The following is a 20,070-nucleotide window of genomic DNA, read 5'->3' on the forward strand; positions in this document are numbered from 1 at the left end:
AGCAGGGAGCGGCCCCCAAGTACAGCAACCAGTGTAAGACCGTAGATTTTTTTTCACAAATTGATCACAACTTTGAGTAGATTTTTTTATCTTTTATCAGAAACTAATTTTATAATAAAAAATTGCAAACCATAGCTAGGTCTCTTTTGTTTATGTAACAATAACAAAATTTTTTTTTTACTCGTCAACTAACGTCAACTGTAATTTGGGCATAATGTGATTTATCAAAAAATAACTCTACTTAAACATTCAAAGCAAATATTATTAACGCTTTCAGTTGTATTAAACAACAAAACATACTGTATACTTGAACATTAAACAAGTCCGGATGCAGTAAGTAACGTTTTGAGAACCGAATGAATCTTCAGTGGGAATCAAAGTGTCTGGAGCGGTTCTGATGGAACGTGGTTTCTGATTGGTAGTCGTCGCCGGGCGTCACTGCTTATTTGCACAACCTGGAGCGGAACTGAACTTCGTTGCTTACCGTCGTCCAGTGTCGCTGACTCTCATTGAAAATTAATGACTTCCGGTCGCTGTGTCGCTTTTGTTGCGTTCTGTGTGCACGCCTAGTTAGGCTCATGCAGTTGTTCCAAAGCATGTGATTTTGCTTCATGTGTTTCTGAGGAAATTACATAAGCTGTGTGTTCACAGTTGAATGTGTCTGTAAACAATAGGTACTCATTAATTTTTTTTTTTACTAATTGTGATGAATACTGATACATTTACTGAGTTAATACTTATACAAGTGTGCCTACAGATGTTGCTATCCCACGCCTTATTCTGTCGCCTCTTTTTCTGTCTGTACTTTCTCTTTTTCCTTTTTCCAGAGTCTCATTTCTCGCTCTGCCCTCACCTTCACTCTTCCATTAGCCTTTTCTGTCTTTCCTGCCTGTCTTCCCTGTGTAGCAGTGCAGTGAATTCCCTGCTGTTCAGACACGACTCTTAACACGCAGCTGCAGTGTAGAGCCATGGAGGGTTGAAATGGTGAAATGCATTTATATTCAGCTAAAATGGATCCATTGAATTGCACTGTAACACCACCTCGTATTGAGTAAAAAAACACCAGCCAGGCTATGACAGAATCCTGTTTTAATTAGCCTGCAGTACAGCAGTACACACACAGAGAGAGAGAGAGAGAGAGAGAGAGAGAGAGAGAGAGAGATAGAGTGAAGAGAGGGAATGAAAGGAAAGGAAAAGCGAGAAGGGGGGAATAACAGGCTAAGAATGACAGTGAATAACAGAAAGAAAAATGGGATCAAGAGGGAGTGGTAGAAAAAGCAAGAGAGATGAAGGAGTAGTGTTTGTGAAAAAATGAACCGTATGATGATTGATTGATTAATGGATGGATGAATTTGTTCAGTCAAATGAAAAGGAATCATCTGTGAAATCATTCACGTCTTCAGAGCTGCTTTGGACAGTGATATCGTCTGAAAGTCTTTCACCCACTGGTCTTCTGCTTCTTTGTGATTTCCTCTCTTGCTGTGAGTGTCCAGTTTCACTCTAAGAAAATGCTTCTCACACTGTTTGTAATTGTCCTTTGGAAATGGAAATCATATTTTATTTAGAGTCTGAAGCCATTCAACTGATAGCAGAAGATTACACATCTTTCCCAATATCTAAACAACAGACATCTATCAGCACTGCAATTTCCCTTTACTGCACTGTCTGAACAATGTATAATGAAAAAATAAATAAACACAAACTTTAAAGAAATAGAGAAACAACCATGCAAAAGCACCTAAACCTGGTCAGATAAACACACAAAATCAGATAAACAATATTTCATGTTTGAGAGACCGGTGAAAATTAAGCTCCACTGTTGTTACAAGTGAATAAATCCACTCTTGTCCATTCTTTCCCTGGCTATGGGTCTGAAAGGATATGGAGCACTCAAGAAGACATTACAGAGAAAGAAAAACTTAGTTGTAGTGTATAAAGAAAATAAAGACCACCTTGATCCTACACTTTTCAGAAAAATCTACAGGTACTTTATTGTCACTGAAGGTTCAATCTCTAAATGTACCTATAAAGGTACAAAAGTGGATTAAAAGTCCAGTTGTGTTCCCTAAAAGTACATTGCACTCTCTTCTCCAGAAAGTGAGGTTAATATTTGTAATCTTCATTAGAGAACTGTGCAAAATAAATTAACATAATAGAGGTCCTGGAGGTTTTAAAATCTAGAATAAGGTACAATTATGATCCCTGACTAAAATTACTGAATTTACACCTTTGAGGGTACCACCAATGACAGCAGAAGGTACCAACACAATGGCAGTTTTCCTGAGAGTGCAGACTTCATCACCCAAACAGTTTGGATTAGCTGGATTGAGAGAAACTACTCATAACATAAAACGCAACCAACTTCTAAGACTGAACTTTGGGGGTTTGGAGAAAAACCCTGAAGATTTCTTTAAAAGGATAAAAGCAAGTTGTCTATCGGTACACACAATCTCTCAAATCAATTTCTCTCTGTCTGTTTGTGTGTGTGTGTGTGTGTGTGTGTGAGAGAGAAGTGTCAGTGTGATGGTGGTGGTTTGTTGCAGTGTGTTGAGTTGACAGTGTTCCACTGTGGAGCTGCTGAGTGAATGAACGAGACATGAGTGGACTGTCACACTTCTCTATTCTGCCCTGTTGCTCTTTTCCTGCTCTTTCATGGTTAAGCTTTCCTTCTGTGGAGAAGTGTGGTCCTGCATGTGTGAAGCACATACCATATTCATATTCACATTCATATTCATATGTCAAGAGCAGCTCCTTCATTTGGAGAGTCATCCTCTTTCCTGGAATAATCCACTCAACTTTCGCCCACAAATCCATGCAGCACTCCAGCGCTAATTTACTTAATTGAATACAAGGCTGTCAGCAGCTGAGTCTGTGAGAGAAGCTATGAGCTCCGTGTCTAACATGTTTAAACCACTCAGCTCCTTCCAGCACAATGCAGAAACCGCCCAAAACTAATCAGAATTAATCAGCTTTAGTGAAATGCTGATCTAAATACGATTGAATAGTGCGAAGATTAGTCCTTCATTATAGTGCACCACTTAGAGATTAAGATTCAGACTTGTACTCTTCGTCGTTACGTGACTGACTTTTATCTTTGATGTGCTTCAGCTCATACAATATGTCATTTATAGACACAGCAGTCATTCCATCTGACTATAGTGAGCTGAACACAGTCAAAAATAATTTAACATCTTAATAAATATATTTTAATGGGACAAAAAAAATCACCTTTCAGTGCTTCAGTGCTACCAACCCACAAACTTTAAGACAAAATAACCCAGTCAGTTTTATGTGCTCCAAGTGCTTTAGAATGGTCTTTGTCCTTGTCCGAGTCTCTCCAGTCACAGCATTAGCCACATTTATAAGAGCACAAAGTGAGGTAACCCACACGGACAGAACACACCAAACTCCTCACAGACAGTCACCCAGAGCAGGACTTGAACCCACAACCTCCACGTCCCTAGAGCTGTGCGAATGCAACACTACTTGCTGCGCCACCATGCTGCCTCTTGTAGTTCAGCCTTTGATAATCATATTTAACTCATCAGTGAAATGTGCTTTTAGGGAACAGAACACCATTCATTTTATTGTCTACACATGTGAGAGTCTTGTTTTTTTTATGCACCTAGTCATTACGTAAGCTGTAATTAAAAATTAAAAAAAAAATTAAAAAGAGCTTTAAACTGTTTGTTAATTATTTTTAGACCACATTTTTAAAGCATGGGTACTTATGACTTATTGCCAAATGAAACATAAAAGCAATGTACTACAAGGTCTTGCAAACTGTGAAATTTAATGTAATATTACTGAGGAATTTGGGCTGTGTTCTAATAATTAAATGACTCTTACTTTTCTCATTTGCTTGCCTTGATTTAACCACAGGTGTAAAGAAATTTTGTTGCTAAGGCATCAGTGTTACGGCATCCCATGCTTTGGAGGTTTAGCGCTGTGTGTTTTTGTGTGTGTGTGTGCAAGAAAAAAAAGTGACGGAGACAGCAGTGGGTGATGTGACAGCTTCCACAATGCACCAGTCTCTCGGTAATGTAGCATGTTGTTTATGGATATGAATTATAGGTGTTAGGGTAAAGTGTGTGCACCTAATTCCCATCTTTTGTGTTTATGTTACATGTCCCCTACTGTCATCTTCCACTAGTTTTGCGCTGTAGAGTTTGCTCTCATTCTTTGACAACTAAGTGCTTATCAGCACTGCAGGTTCAGTAATGTAATTAAAGATCCATCACTGTGAAAACCCTGCTGCCTGCCTCAGCATCTTGTTTTAAAATGCTATAAAGATACAGTAAATTGCACAATCATTTTTTATGTTAAGAAGTGCGCAGCCATATGATATATTTTGATGATGATGTGAGGTGGGGGGTGGAGTACATATATTTTCTTTTATAAATACAGCATAGTCTTTAGTTTTGCCTATTTTTTTTTAAACCTTCAGCAATGGTCCACTGAGATTTAGCGTGAGCCACTGGTTCAGTGGGACACGTTTTTCACACTGGCTGTAGTGAGTAAATTGTTATCTGACTCGTGTGTGTGCCTCCTGGGTATGGAACACTTTCTGCTGAACTGCTTTGGCTTCCGTTCTGCTGTGTAAAGCCACTTTTGGTTACAGTCTCAGGCATCTAACTGTCCATCAGCATTGAGCTCTGCAGACATTTGAATCAGAAGCAGTTTTATTCACCTGAACATGGCGCTGTCCTCTGCTCTGCAGTGCTGAATGTTACCTTGAGTTACAGAGCAGTGGAGTACATCTCTGATCTCACTGATTTAACTATGTTTCTGTCACGAACCGCTGGCCTGCTTGTGATGCAACAGACACAGCCCCCCAGACTCACAGGAACTTTAGAAAGTCTGTAAATTTCAAAGGTTGAAACTTCTGGTGATGGGAATCTAAAAACAGAAGGATGAGGGCAGCCCTTTCCTTAATCAAGGAAACACCTTGCACTGTGCAGAACCTATATGCAGTATCATTAAATGCACCAGCACTTTCACCAGAAGTGGTATAAGAATGGAGTTTGCTCAGTTGGTAGAGAGTTATTCCCAGTGTTGAGTAATAGCATACCAACTCTGACAGAAGTTGATGCTTCTGTGTTCAGATCCTGCAGAGTGCAAGTCATTCCCACAATGGAGGGGCAAGTCCACCCTTATCTCCCGAGTTGGAGTTTGAACTTGCCAATGGCTCTCAGTTTTCAAGTTTCAAAATTTTCTTTGAATCTGGGGGACTTGGTCTGTGGTTAAGCAAGCAATTATTTTCATTAATTATCTGATTTCTTATTAAAGTCATGTCACACAGTTCCAGGGTCCTAGGTTTGAGCCCCGGGTGGCTCTCTGAGAGAAGTTTGGTGTGTACTTTCTGTGTCCGCATGGGTTTCCTCCGGGTGCTCTGGTTTCCTCCCACAGTCCAAAAAACACATGTTGGTAGGTGGATTGGTGACTCAAAAGTGTCCATAGGTGTGAGTGTGTGAGTGAATGTGAAAGTGTGTGTCGTCCTGCGAAGGACTGGCACCCCCTCCAGAGTGTGATGCCGCCTTGCGCCCAGTGATTCCAGGTAGGCTCTGAACCTATCATGACTCTGTATTGGATTGGGCATTAGTGTTACGGCATCCCATGCTTTAGAGGTTTAGCGCTGTGTGTGTTTGTGTGTGTGTGTGCAAGAAAAAAAAGTGACGGAGACAGCAGTGTGTGATGTGACAGCTTCCACAATGCACCAGTCTCTTGGTAATGTAGCATGTTGTTTATGGTGTTTATGGATATGAATTATAGGTGTTAGGGTAAAGTGTGTGCACCTAATTCCCCTCTTTTGTGTTTATGTTACATGTCCCCTACTGTCATCTTCCACTAGTTTTGCGCTGTAGAGTTTGCTCTCATTCTTTGACAACTAAGTGCTTATCAGCACTGCAGGTTCAGTAATGTAATTAAAGATCCATCGCTGTGAAAAACTATCATGACTCTGTATTGGATTGGGTTTGAATTTTGGCCACATTCCAGAATGAATGGTCTCCTCCACATTAATCCATTGTTACCTTTGCATTAACATTTACATTTAAGGCATTTAACAGGTGCCTTATCCAGAGCAGCTTAAACAAGAGCTTTGTGTTTGGTTGGAGTTTGTATTCCAGCTAGTACACTCCTAGAGCAAGGCCAGTGCTAAAACCTAGAAAGAAGAATAGCATAAGTGCAATAACACAGCGCGTATGTGTTTTCACCTAGAACCCATGTGTTATACCCCTGTTACATACAGTATCAATGTGAGAGTAATATGCACTAAGAAAATGTAAGTGTAATTGTGTGTGGTTTGTTGTTGGGCTCATCAATCAGTCAATTGGCTTTCTACACTACGTCTGTCATGTTTCTTGTATTATGACTGACTGATGCTTTTTCAGCATGTGGAAGGTTTTGAACTGATCTGTATAAACTAACTTGTGAAAAAAGAGGATTAGGTTTTTAAAACATGCTTTTGCTTCTGTTCTGTGTCTGGAAGTGTGCAATATTGTTTATGGTTATAGAACTGGTCGCAAAGGAAAACAACTCTCATTCACTCTCAAAAAGCCTCCCTGGCAGCTGTCTCCAAACATAGCCCATTTGAATAGGGGCTGTCAGGACCACTTAAGCAGGGCAGATTTTTGGGATAATGTTGTATGACAATAAACTCCCAGTTAAGCTGATCTCGACAGAGAAGAGGAACCTCCAGGGAAGATGAGTTTTTCGAGATTAACCTCTGTTTCTCAAAGAAAACCTTTCATTCCCTTCCCAACTGTTTCTATAGCAACACATATAAAAAATGTATGCTGAACTCTTGGTGTTGGCCTCTCTGTGAAAACTATAGAAAGCAGGTAGTGGGAAAACTGAATGCAGTGCAGCTGTGCTTCCAGTTCATTACTGGAAGGTCTTAATGAGGATTTTTAAATGTTTTCAAATAAATGACTGATATATAATGCTCATGGAGCATTCTGACACCTTTGTTTGTAATATGTTGTCACTCAGATGTCATACTGCTGTAAAATGGACTGGGGATTGCTTGTTTTCTTTTGCTTAATCACATGCATTTCTGAGATTTACACTACCACAGATATTTTTCGTTTTGTCCACAAGAGCTCATATAAATAGAGAAGTCTGTTTCATTGACTTTATTTATTTTATTTCATTTTTTAGATTTTTAGTAATTCATTATAATGAGAAAGCTTCTTCTACTCATGACTTACTATTTCATAAAGAAATGATCACAATATTGTGACATAGCAAGTCATAACTATATTAGGTTTTCATCCAACAAGTTTTTTTGTATGAATATGTACATAAAATACCAGAGTGGAAAAGGCCCAAAAAACACAAATATTGAAAAAAATCAAATAAATTAAATTATGCTGGAAAAGGTGGAAAAGTCAGATAATCGAATAACAATGACATTTTGGTTGGTTCATACCTACACTGAAGCCCTAACAAATAAATATTAAATCAACCTTTTTTAAAAAAAGTGTGTTTTTAATATTAACAGCTATGAAGCTGATATTGTTTCAAGCAAAAGCCCACCCAATTATGTCTATTTGGCTCCTTTTGTTGCTGCCCCTTATCACATGAGCTTATGTCATCTGAGTTTATTCGTAAAAGTGTAGTGGATGGAATATTTTTTTTTTGCCAATATTTCTTTATTGTGCTTAATATTTGTGAAATATTTGGATTGATACCCAGCTTATGGTAAGTCATAGGGTCTCACCAATGCCTTAAAATTAAGTAGTAGACAAATTATAAACTTTACATTTTTGCAGATGACTTTATGTAATATGGTGAGGTGTGTTTACTGTGTGTTGAGCCACAAATGTGGTTTATTCTTAAACAAAGGTAAAGATGAAGAAACACTAAGCAGATAAGTTAAACAGAGAGACAAGAACATAAGGCAGTTACTGAAGATGACACTGTAAAAGCAGGTTTGAATGTTATGAAGGATAAATTTCACTGAGCCATTTTTCTTTTCATATGTAATTTTTGGATTAACAAATGAAAGGAAACTGCAGCACTTTTTTTGTATTTATTTTTCCACTTCAACATCAACCAAAATCAACCAAGTGTGTCAATTGACCAGCAGTGTTGAACACTAGTCTCAGCGCATACATGTGTTAAAATCTTTTGTCTGCGATGGCAGTCATTGTGTTGTGAAGAAGTGCAGAGGAAAACAGAAGGGGAGAACAGCTAAAGGCCACAAGCAGAACATGTCTTTTCTTTCATGCTTTCTATGGCGTGATCATACGGCCTTCCCCTTAGGCTTGTGAAGAAGAGCCTGAAGCAAAGCTCAGTCAGCACTGCACTGTAGAGCACACACTCACACAAACAGCTTGGAAAAACACTCTGCCTCTTTCTTGGTGTGGTCTTCATGCCGAATAAATGGCTTGGCAACATTGCCTCTGAAAGGCCTGGGTGTCACATCTGAGTTAATCTAAAACTCTGACTAAATGTTGAGAGCTGAGACTATAAACAATGTTGATAACAAATATGGGTAAAGAAATCAAGAAAAACAACACTGCTAATGGTCTAGCTATGGTCTAGAACAAAGTTAGCACTAATCCAACTCTGATTCACTTGAATATTAATTCATTCTATACGTTTTAAACTTGTATCAATCAAAGACATTCCATAATTAATTTAAAGCTTGTTATCATATCATATTTTGCAGTTTTACAGTGACTCCTTCTGTAAAGGGCACCAGCTTAGAGCAACCGCTGCTGCATATCTAAAAACAGATTGAAACTGTCCTCTGTAAATCAAAATATGGCTGTATGCCTAGTTTATTCCACTATATATTATACATTATGTTTTTAGAAAAGGTGTTAAATTCAGAACCTTTAGGACTCACGTGACTAAATGTCCTTTGATTTAAATAAATACAAACTCCTGTATAGCACCATATCAATGTCAAAACTAGAGGGTGCAAAAACACCAGGTTGAAAATGGAAAAGTTTTAGTGATTGTAAACCCTCTCACAAATGCAAATGTGAAGACTGTGAGAGAGGAGTTACATGTGCACGGATCATAATATATATATATATATATATATATATATATATATATATATATATATATATATATATATATATATATATATATTTTTTTTTTTTTTTTTTTTTTTTTTTTAATTTTACAGGAGTTCATTTTCAGAGTCATTTAGTGAGCGTTCAGAAGATTACAACAGCTTAACTAAAGACATAATGTGTAGTTTACAGTGATTAGGGTCTTGAAGTGGATACCTCCTGTTTAAAAAAGTGTCATTCTTTTCCCAGTGTGTCCTATATTTTGCCTGAGCTGCCAAAACAGTCTTTTTATTTAATGTTCCTATATCGCTGGGAATACACTGCAGAACTAGGAGAATGTAGCTGTAATCTCATTCCTGAGAAAGACATGATTGTACGATGGCTAAGACTAACCCCAGTGGGAGCTTATTAGCTGCTGAATGATATGTGGTACACTTACTGTGACTGTTATTCTGTGTGGGTTGTTAAAAATGATGAGCCTTCATAGCTGAATATTTTGTGAAAATGGAAATGTGTTTTCCTCTCAGCGCTATGAGTCATTATGAGAGTATATTAGTATAAGAATTACACAGCTCATAATCCATTTTCATTTTGCTTACTGTTTCATGGAGTGAAAACCCTTCTGCGATTAGCACTATCAGATCCATAAATAGCTCGTTTAATCTCGAACAGACATTTCTGTGTTCGTGGTTTTCTCAGCATGGATGCAGAAAGCTGCCAGAGGACTGCCTTTGCTGAATCTGTCTCATACATATTTCTGTGTTCTCTTGCAGGTGGCCAACCTCTTACGACTTTTCCAGATCCCTCAGATCAGCTACGCTTCTACTAGTGCTAAGCTTAGCGATAAGTCACGCTATGACTATTTTGCTCGAACTGTTCCCCCGGACTTCTACCAGGCCAAGGCCATGGCTGAGATCCTGCGCTACTTCAACTGGACCTATGTCTCCACTGTAGCTTCAGAGGGGGACTATGGAGAGACTGGTATAGATGCTTTCCAGCAGGAAGCCAGGGCCTTGCAGATCTGCATTGCAACTTCAGCCAAAGTTAGCCGCTCCATGGACCGCTACAGTTATGAAGCAGTGATCAGGTCATTGTTGCAAAAATCAAATGCGAAAGTGGTGATCCTCTTCACAAGAAGTGAGGATGCCAGGGAGCTTCTAGTGGCAGCAAACCGTATGAATGTGTCCTTCATCTGGGTGGCCAGTGATGGCTGGGGGGCACAAGAGAGTGTTGTGAGAGGGAGTGAAACAGTGGCAGATGGAGCTTTCACCATTGAGCTTGCCTCATACCCAATCCAACCGTTTGCAGAGTACTTCACTGACCTCAATCCCTACAACAACACGCGCAACCCCTGGTTCCGAGAGTTCTGGGAGAACCGCTTCCAGTGCAGCCTGCATGACATCAACTGTGGGAAGCATTCACTCAGAGATGGCAAGTTTGAGCAAGAATCCAAGATCATGTTTGTCATGAATGCTGTGTATGCCATGGCTCATGCTCTGCACAGTATGAGACAAGCAGTGTGCCCCAACAGCACCAAAATCTGCAGCGCCATGAAACCACTGAATGGAAAAAAGTTCTACAAAGAACACATCTTGAGGACAAAGTTTGATGGTGAGTACTAATGAGTCACTAATCTGATATTTTGTGTCAAGGGTCCATGTCTATACTACCACTAAATCCACTACTACTAAAACAGTAATAATAATATGATAAAGGTAAGGCAAAGGTCAAGGTGGATGGGTTTTCTCTGAACCATTTTTGATATGTTTGAGAAATTCCAATATGTGTTAAAATGTATTTGCTTGGTAGTTTAAATGATTGGGCCACCTCACACAAACCTCTCCTAAATTCACACTTTGAAAACTAGCACCCTTGAGGACTTTTGTGCTGTATGTCTGCACTTTCCTGACGTCACTAAACTGTGGACTGCAATGTGTAGGATTATTTCTGGGACAGTTCTGTACATCAGAATATAACAAGTGTTCTTGTATCAGGGAGGACCAGAATAGTGAAAGCAAAGCAAGTCTCCAAGAATAACTAAACAAATGAAGGCTTCAGTGACATCTATAGAGAGAATAATACATTCACCACAAGATGCAAACCACCCACATCCTCAATAACAGAATGATTTGCTAAACATTTTGAAAGTCTCTAGACTACTTAAAAGAGCAGCTCATATTCTAAAGCACACTACATATTGGCATGGTGGTGTATGACTCGTTCTCCACACCTGGACACCATTGAGTATGCATTTTATGAAGAAAGCCCCTTAAATTAGCAAGAACTGAAAATGGCAGTGTTACAGTCTTGGCAGTGTATCTCCAGGGGAGGATTTAGTGCATTTAATGAGGTTATGGGTCACAGACCTCCAGCGGTCATGAATGGTAAAGGACATACAGTAAATACTAAACATGACAACTTTATGTATTTTATGTTCATTTTTTCAATTCCCTGTGGTCCTCTGAGCTCTGGGATGGAGAGACTATATATAAACAGTGTAATCCCAATATAATTCAGCCAGCACGGATGTAAATATGTAAATGAAAGCTGACAGTCTGCACTGTTTAATTCCAAGAGCATTGTACCATTTCAAATGCAATGTTCTGCAGTACAGCGTTACAACAATAAAAGCTATGTCACTATCGATTTACTTGCAAATGTACTATGAGGTTATCTGCAGTATCATACAGAGTACTGTGCCTAAATCAGAGACCACACTTCACTGAATTATTTTCCAGTCCATCAGTAACAGGTTATTATAAACCCTGTTTCTGGGTTGGGAAGAGTTGAGATTTTCTTTTGTAAAATGTAATAAATCTTTGATTTATTAAATCTCTTTAACTTCCAACTACACAAAGAATGATTTCCAGTGAAGATGAGATTATGCATATGATATTCCACTTGTAGAAAAAATGGAAAGCTTGTCCCAAATGTGATATTTATATATACATTTACATCATTCCTAAGCTATCTGAAGGTATGTGGAGCTCGCAAGTATCCATTACTGAGAAAAAAATATAGACAACATGAAATAACATTTGTAAATCAAATAAAACACTACTGGTATTTTAGGAAAAATGGTGTGACAGCCAAAGAACACTTATCACTGACTGGGTTTGGGATTCCCTAGATAATGAGAAGCTGAAATTCAATGAATGAAATGTGAAGATTGTTTAAAATCAAACTCTTCTGAATATTTTGAATGGTAAGTAATAATAACAAAAACAATACGCATGTGCATCTTATGTATGTAGAGTCCCTGAGGCTGATCGATGAGTATATTGTATTTATTTGTCTCGACTGAAAATTCAATTAACGAAGGGTGTTTCCAGACATTTGGAAGGCATAGAGATAAATACTTTTGAGTGAATGACAGTTACACATTATGAGTAGCTACATTTCCTTTGGTTAATAAGGCTGTCATGTTATTAATTTGCTCCTGAATCCCTCTGTGTGAGTAAGAGAGAGAAAGACAAATTGACTGAACATAAAGAGTTGATTACTCTTAGACAAACACTGTGAGAGCAGAGCTTTGAGTAAGGGCTGGGCAATTAATTGAAAATTAATCGAAATCGACATTCAGAATTTCTAATCTACATAATATTGTCTTTATCAATTATATCGATTATTTTTGTTCTGTTATTTCCCCACTGTGTGTTCATGTACTGTCCCTTTAAAACCATGCTACCAACCTGTAGTCACGTGATTCTGCCCCATCGCCACAACCTAAATACAGAGGCTGACCAAGCGACTCAAGCAGCTCGTACCAAAGACAAACGCAGCGTCTGTGGTTTGGACATGCTGTGTTTTGACTATAATTAAGATGACAGTGAACAAAAAGAAGTCAACTGTAAATGCTGAGAAATAACAGTGACCAAAGCAAAATCACACAGCAAATAAAAACAGTGCTCAATAAACAAGAGAGGAACGTTAACAGCAACATTAGAAAATATATCCCAGCTTTAATACTGGAGCATATTTACAGCACAAGCCTCGTGAGGGTTAAAAATAATAATAAGAAAAAACATAAATAATTTTTATTAATCATAATCTTGGTAAAATGTACAATTAATCGTGATACTGATTTGCGCTCATATCGCCCAGCACTAGCTTTGAGCCTTATTTAGATTCTTTTCATTATTCCTTCAGGAGAATTATTGCAACTCATGTTGCAACACTGAGACTTTAATTATCAGCTGCACGCTCTGAGACTGCTTTTGTCACACTACTGACAGCGGTGTGTAATACAGTGTAAATATTACAATGAGATATCTTTGCGTAATTTGCAACACTTATTAGATGTAATCTGTAATCTTATCCTAGAAGATGAACATGTCCTTTTATGGTGGTCTCTTATACAGCAGGAGTTCTCAACTTTTTCAGCTCAGAACCCCATCTATTCTTACACAAACACACACACCCTAAAAAACCCAAACAAACTAAGAAAGCTTTATTGCTTTCACATTTTTATATAGGGAATTTTGGTGCTTGCCTCCACAAAATGTGATTTTATTTGGTATTATATGTTGTTTATAGTGGCTAGGGCAAGTGTAAGCCTTCTGCTGTGTCAGTAAAGTTTACCATTTAAAAAATCTCTTTCTCTCTACTTAATAAAGTAGTTTTCCTCCTGCCTTTGACGGCTATATGCTAAGCCTAGCCCACTATGGTCCACTGGCCTGTATTTTCATTCCACCTTAGAATTGGACAGAGCACAATCTGATGGTGTTTTGCAGCCCACTTTTGCTCCATGGCCTCATGGTTATGAAATGCTGTACGGATTATAGCATTATGATTTACGATGAAATAAATTGGTCAAATCAAAGAGCTAGTGTTGGCATTATTGCTCTGCTTTAGAATCAGACTGTACTGATGTAGTCTCAGTCTCAGATGTTATGTCCTGCTGGCTGTTCTGTTAAAGCCTAATCAAAAAGATCAATGGAGCTATGAAGTGCCCTTTAGGGAAAACAGTTGTAGTGAAGTGGATTGGACTCCAGGCATCCTTCCAGTCCATTGTGTTTGTAGGTCAGTATTTTCTGATTGTGAGTCATATATTAGACAAAACTGCTCTGGATCAGCTGCACACAAACTTAAGGACACCTTGTTCAGTGCCAAGTGTGGACTATAGAGGAAAAACAGACCACCAGTCATTGGATTGTATTTACACAGCTGTCCACACTTGTGCCAGCCTTGATGCCTCAGAGGAAACAGGTTTTCTAAAATGAATAAGTGGCTCTGTGGGTCCTGTTAAAAAACAGCTGAGCTCAGAGTAAGATTCCTGAACTATGCTAAATCAATCAAACAGGAAGATATTTTTTCCGAAGGATATTTTATGTTAAAGGCGATGTTCATGCTTTTTACAAATCTGAGGATGTTTTCTCACCATTGGCTGTTCTCCAGTCTGTTTGCATGCTCAAAACCAGTCTAATTTGTTTACGGAGACCCAGTGTCAGTAAATGGGTAAAAACATAAAAGCTGTCTCAGTCCAGTGTACTAGGCTCTCTCTCTGCTCATGGAAGAGCAAAGGCATCTCGTGTTTTAGACAATGGAGGGAACACTGAAACATTGAAAAGCACAAACTGAGATGAAGATCTTGTTCTATTCCTGCTCCATTGGTGGATAATATTAATTTATTTTTGCTCTGATATCCAGATTCGGGAGATAGCCAACTACATTATAAAACTAAACATCTGTAGTTAAAATTGAGTTTCTGTGATAATTCAAACAGTGAATAATATCTTACAGACAAATTAAACGTCACATACAAACAATCAGATATACAGTTGTTCCACCTTAAAAGACACGGAGCTTCTAAACATAAACAAAGCAGAAAACAGCGTTTACCCACAATTCCAGATGTCCCCTTTAAATCTATATTACTAACAACTTTTTTTATATATATACTTGGCTTTTGGGAAGGACATTCAATAAAAAAAAATAGATTTCCAATACAGTGTACTCATTTTAACACAGATAAAGGTGCTACAAAGAGTTCTTTGAGTAATCCCATGAAATAATATTTGGTTCCTTAAAGAATCACATAACTTTTAAAGAGCCTTTATATAAAGTGATTTTTTTTTTAATCTTCATCACACACAAACACCCACACTTTTTAACAAACATGGTTCTTTATGGAACCAAAAGTAATTCTTCTATGGCATTGCTCAAAGAAACCTTTGTAGTACCCTTATTTTTAAGAGTGTACCCTTGCGTCCCTTTTTGTGCTGTGCTATTAATTGCGACTAGATCAGGTAATGATAGTACAAATTGTAAATTTTTTGCTTAAAAAAATAAAAATGAAATTGGAAAACTGGGACCTCACTGGATAGATAAAGTCTGTTGCATGGCTTGTTCACAAAACCACAGAGGAAAAAATCTTATCAATGTCTTGAAAACAAATTTAATTGTAGCATTTCTTCTCATCCGAAGTGATCTATATTTGATGTTCTTTCACTGACTGTGAAATCACATCATAGAAACAAGGCAGACTTGCGAATCAACCTCCTGGCCTCAATCATGTAAATGAACTGTTTGCACCTGTGTCCAGAGCTTCTACATAGCAGACAAGTGAGGCTTTTGAGATTGAGCTTGTAAGCGAAGCAAGAGGCTGTTACATAAAGATGCAGCTAAGGGATCGGATATTTCCTCTTCTGCCATGGAATATCAGGAGCTCTTAGATGTAGGGAAGTCTTTTTGTGGTTTCTTTGAACCTCATGGCTTGCCTTTTGTTTGCTTTTTGTCTCTACAGCACCTTTTCGTCCTGTTGATACAGATAACATAGTCCAATTTGATTCTTATGGGGACAGCTTGGGCCGGTACAACATCTTCCACTACCACAAAGAGGATGGCACATATATGTACCGCAAGGTGGGCTATTGGGCCCAGAGCTTGTCTCTGAACACTAGTGTGATTCCTTGGGAGAACCAAGCAGTACCTACCTCACAGTGCAGTGATCCCTGCAGAATGAACGAAATCAAGAGTATGCAGCCTGGAGATGTCTGCTGTTGGATCTGCATCCCTTGCCAGCCCTACCAGTATCTCCTGGACGAGTTCACTTGTGCAGACTGCAGCTTTGGACAGTGGCCTCTTGCCAATCTCACTGGTTGCTACGACTTGCCTGAGGAGTACATCCACTGGGAGGATGCCTGGGCCATTGGACCTGTCACAATTGCCTGCCTGGGGATGCTCTGCACGCTCTTTGTGATTGGCCTCTTCTTGAAGAACAATGAGACTCCAGTGGTCAAAGCCAGTGGACGAGAACTTTCCTACATTTTGCTCTTGGGAGTGCTGCTCTGTTACTGCATTACTTTCATCTACATTGCCAAGCCTTCGGCAGTAGTGTGTACGTTACGTCGTCTTGGCCTGGGTACCTCATTTGCTGTTTGCTACTCAGCACTTCTGACCAAGACCAACCGCATTGCTCGCATCTTCAACGGCGTCAAAGACGGTGCCCAAAGGCCAAGGTTCATTAGTCCAGCTTCACAAGTCGCCATTTGTGCTGGCCTCATTTCTTGCCAACTGCTGGTGGTGGTGGTCTGGCTCTTAGTGGAGGCCCCAGGCGTGAGGAAGGAGATCAGTCCCGAGAGGCGAGACATAGTACGGCTGAAGTGCAACAGCAAGGATTCCAGCATGCTGCTGTCCCTGACCTACAACTGCGTCCTCATCATCCTCTGTACCTTCTACGCCTTCAAGACCAGGAAGTGCCCAGAGAACTTCAACGAGGCAAAATTCATCGGTTTCACCATGTACACCACCTGCATCATCTGGCTCGCCTTCCAGCCCATCTTCTATGTCACAGCCAGCGACTACAGGGTAAGCAGATTTGTGTTGTGTTCTACCACTCAAACCAGATTCATTGTTCGTCACAGTGTTGTAGGGACATTTAGCATAAAGAGATGGTATAAGAGCTGAACAGAAAAAAGGCAACCTTAAGGTAAACAGAGGCTGTGTTAGATGTGTGTTCTAATTGGATTGGTTCCATGTACAGTGCCCTCCAGAATTCTTGGCACCACAGGCAAAGATCAGACAAAAAGGATATAAAAAAAGTATCTTTGTTGTTTATCAACTCAAGCTCCAGCTGTGTTAATGACCAAATTAATGTTTTATGACCCTTTTGAACATCCCAACTAATATTCACTCTTCTGATGCAACACAATTCTTGGTCAAAATAGAATTTAAATTCAGGAAATATTCAGAAAAATAAAAAGTGCCTGACAATTAATAAACACATAAACAAATCATCTGTCTTTCACAATTTTATTCAGTGTATGTTATTTGTGTCATTTTTAAGAGTTTATATTGATGCTTGCAAGCAATGTTGGCAGTGTAGTGCTAGTTTAAAAAAAACACCTTAAAATAGAAGACCAGAAATGCTGATCCACTACATTTTCTGTTCTATTGAAAAATAATTTTACTGATAGGAAATATTCATTGTCAGTAACCGCTTATCAAGTTGAGGGCCAGGAGTCTACTGGGCACAAGGCAGGAACACACCCTGGAGGGGCACCAGTCCTTCACAGGGCAACACACACAACTACCAATGTGCATTTTTGGACCTTGGGAGAAAACCCACACGAACACAGGGAGAACACACCAAACTCTTCACAGACAGTCACCTGGAGAGGGACTTGAACCCACAACTTCCTGGTCCCTGGAGCTGTGTGACTGCGACACTCCCTGCTGTGCCACCATGCTGCCCCTTCATATATGCAGTGAAAAGCTAAAAAATGTGTCTGTCATTATTGTGGACACTTTTTTCTGAAAAGTCTAAACACATTTTTTTAATTAGCCCAGATTAGAATTAAATTGAACTGAACAACAGTCTACAGGTTACTGGGGTTATGGGTTTGTAGCCCACTCCGGGTGACTATTTGTGAAGAGATTTGTATGTCCTCCACATGGTTTCCTTCTAGTGATATGAACATGAAAATATGTCATACCAGAGATCTGAGCAAAAGGTTTCATTAACAATAGTTCAGGAGAGTCATAAAAACCACCTTTCCTGCTCTAGACTGATGAATCTCAAAAGGTATTGAATAGTACCAATGTTTAATTTTAAAAAATACACAGTGGTAGGTGGATTGGCTACTCAGAAGTGTCCATAGGTGTGAGTGAGTATGTGTTACCCTGTGATGGACTGGCACCCCCTTCGGTGCTCCCTGAACTGGATAAGTAGTTACAGACAATGAATGAATACATACATATAATATATACATTACTACACGCCATCATGTATTAAATCACATTAAAATCTGAGGCAGTGATTGCAGTCTGAACACTAGTACTGCAGTCTGTGTGAACATGCCTAAAATGTTAATTTAATAGACATTAAGTCATTAATAGAATAATTATTGATGCTGTCTGATGCCTAATGGTTTAACAGGAATAATCCTCCAAACATTCTGCTGCCTGGGATGCCTAGGATTTGGGGAATGATTGTTTTTAAATGAGTTTCCAAGCAGTGATATTTGAAGCCATGTAATAATGAAGTGTTGTAGGAAGGCGGTAACAGAAAGGCATGCTTCATAATTGCAGATGTATTCCTAGGTCAGACCTATTGAATACCTTTAATGGAACTGGCTTCTATTCTACAAGGGGTTTGAATTAAACATTGGTATTATTCAATACCTTTGAAATTCATCAGTCTAGAGCAGGAAAGGTGGTTTTTATGAATCTCCTGAACTATTGTTAATAAAACCTTTTGCTCAAATCTCTGGTATGACATATTTTCATATTCACATCACCATTTTTTTGAGAACAGAACCATGAGAGAATATCTTTCCGAGTGGTTTAAATCACTCTCCAGACAACGACAGCGTAAAACATCTCATTTCTCATTGAAATGATTGTGATGTATAGGATGTAAATCTTTCATAGCTTCTTGTCACACTCTTGTTTTTCCTTTTATATTTATTTGCTGTATCTATAAGAGTTTGATTCAGTGACTTTGGCTTATGGCCACTACCTGCTGATTCAGATGACAGATAGATAAATCTCTTTGATCGACTGTCTATAGTGATGATAAAAGGAGCAGCTCTCGTTTCATCTGCCTGAAAAGCTCCTCAATAGAGAAGAAAGGGAGAGGGAGATGATTTCCTGCAAATGATTGCACTGTGAAAACACTGAATGGAATTGCTGTGAAGCTCCTTCCATCAAGAGCATAATGACAAATACCTTTAGAAAAACGGTTACATAATCTTACAGGGCTTTTTGGTCATTGATTATATGCTTTTGCATTTAACAGTGACCATGGTTTGTGTGGGCACTCTTAAAATTAAAGGTGTTACAAAAGGTTCTTTGAGTGATACCACAGAAGGACCACCATTGGTTCCATAAAGAACCATTTTGGATTAAGAAATGTGACACAGCTTTTCAGGGCAGACGAGGAGGAGGACGTACACGCAAGGAAACACTTTTATTAAACAGGACGAAAACAAAACAAACACGAGCAGGTGTAAAAACACTGACTACACTACACTGAAACAGACAGGAGGACTCAGACAGACAGCTGTGAACAAGGGTAGATATATGAAAAGCAAGAGACACAGAAAACACACACACAAAAACCGACAAAGGAGCACAGCAAACAAAGGGTATAAATACAAAGCACTGACAAGGAACACCTGGGACTAATAATGAGAGGGCAGGACTACAAACAAGACACTGACGAGAGGGCGGAGCTAAGGCAGGACTAGGGCAGAGACAAGAACAACAACAAACAGAGCCATGTACTACATGAGCACATGGTGTGGAAAACAGACACAAGACAGTACAGGACAGGGCCAGGTGGTTACAAAATGCATCTGTGAAGAACCTTTTAAAGGTTAAAAATCCATCACTCTGTCTTTAGGTTCTTTACCCATTTAATCATATCAGCAAAAATCGTTCTTTATTGAACCAAAAGTGGTCCTTCTATGGCATCACTCAAAGAACATTTTGTAGCACCTTTATTATTAAGAGTGTGTATCTGTGTGGTAGGATGGTGTTCACTGTAAAATGCATGCAGCAGGTAGGGTCACAGTCACATAGCTCCAGGGACCTG

The 20,070-nt window shown here is 39.0% G+C and overlaps 1 protein-coding gene across 1 annotated transcript in view; it reads left to right on the plus strand.

Moving 5' to 3' along the window:
* grm2a (glutamate receptor, metabotropic 2a) overlaps nucleotides 1-20,070 on the plus strand; it is a 56,996-nt gene that overhangs the window by 29,893 nt on the left and 7,033 nt on the right. The window contains exons 3-4 of the mRNA XM_066664135.1: nucleotides 9,806-10,643; nucleotides 15,778-16,841. Of these exons, the coding sequence (XP_066520232.1) occupies nucleotides 9,806-10,643; nucleotides 15,778-16,841 (1,902 nt within the window). The remainder of the gene's footprint in view (nucleotides 1-9,805; nucleotides 10,644-15,777; nucleotides 16,842-20,070) is intronic.

Source organism: Hoplias malabaricus, chromosome 3, assembly GCF_029633855.1.
Source record: "Hoplias malabaricus isolate fHopMal1 chromosome 3, fHopMal1.hap1, whole genome shotgun sequence".
NCBI classification, from domain to species: Eukaryota; Metazoa; Chordata; class Actinopteri; order Characiformes; family Erythrinidae; genus Hoplias; species Hoplias malabaricus.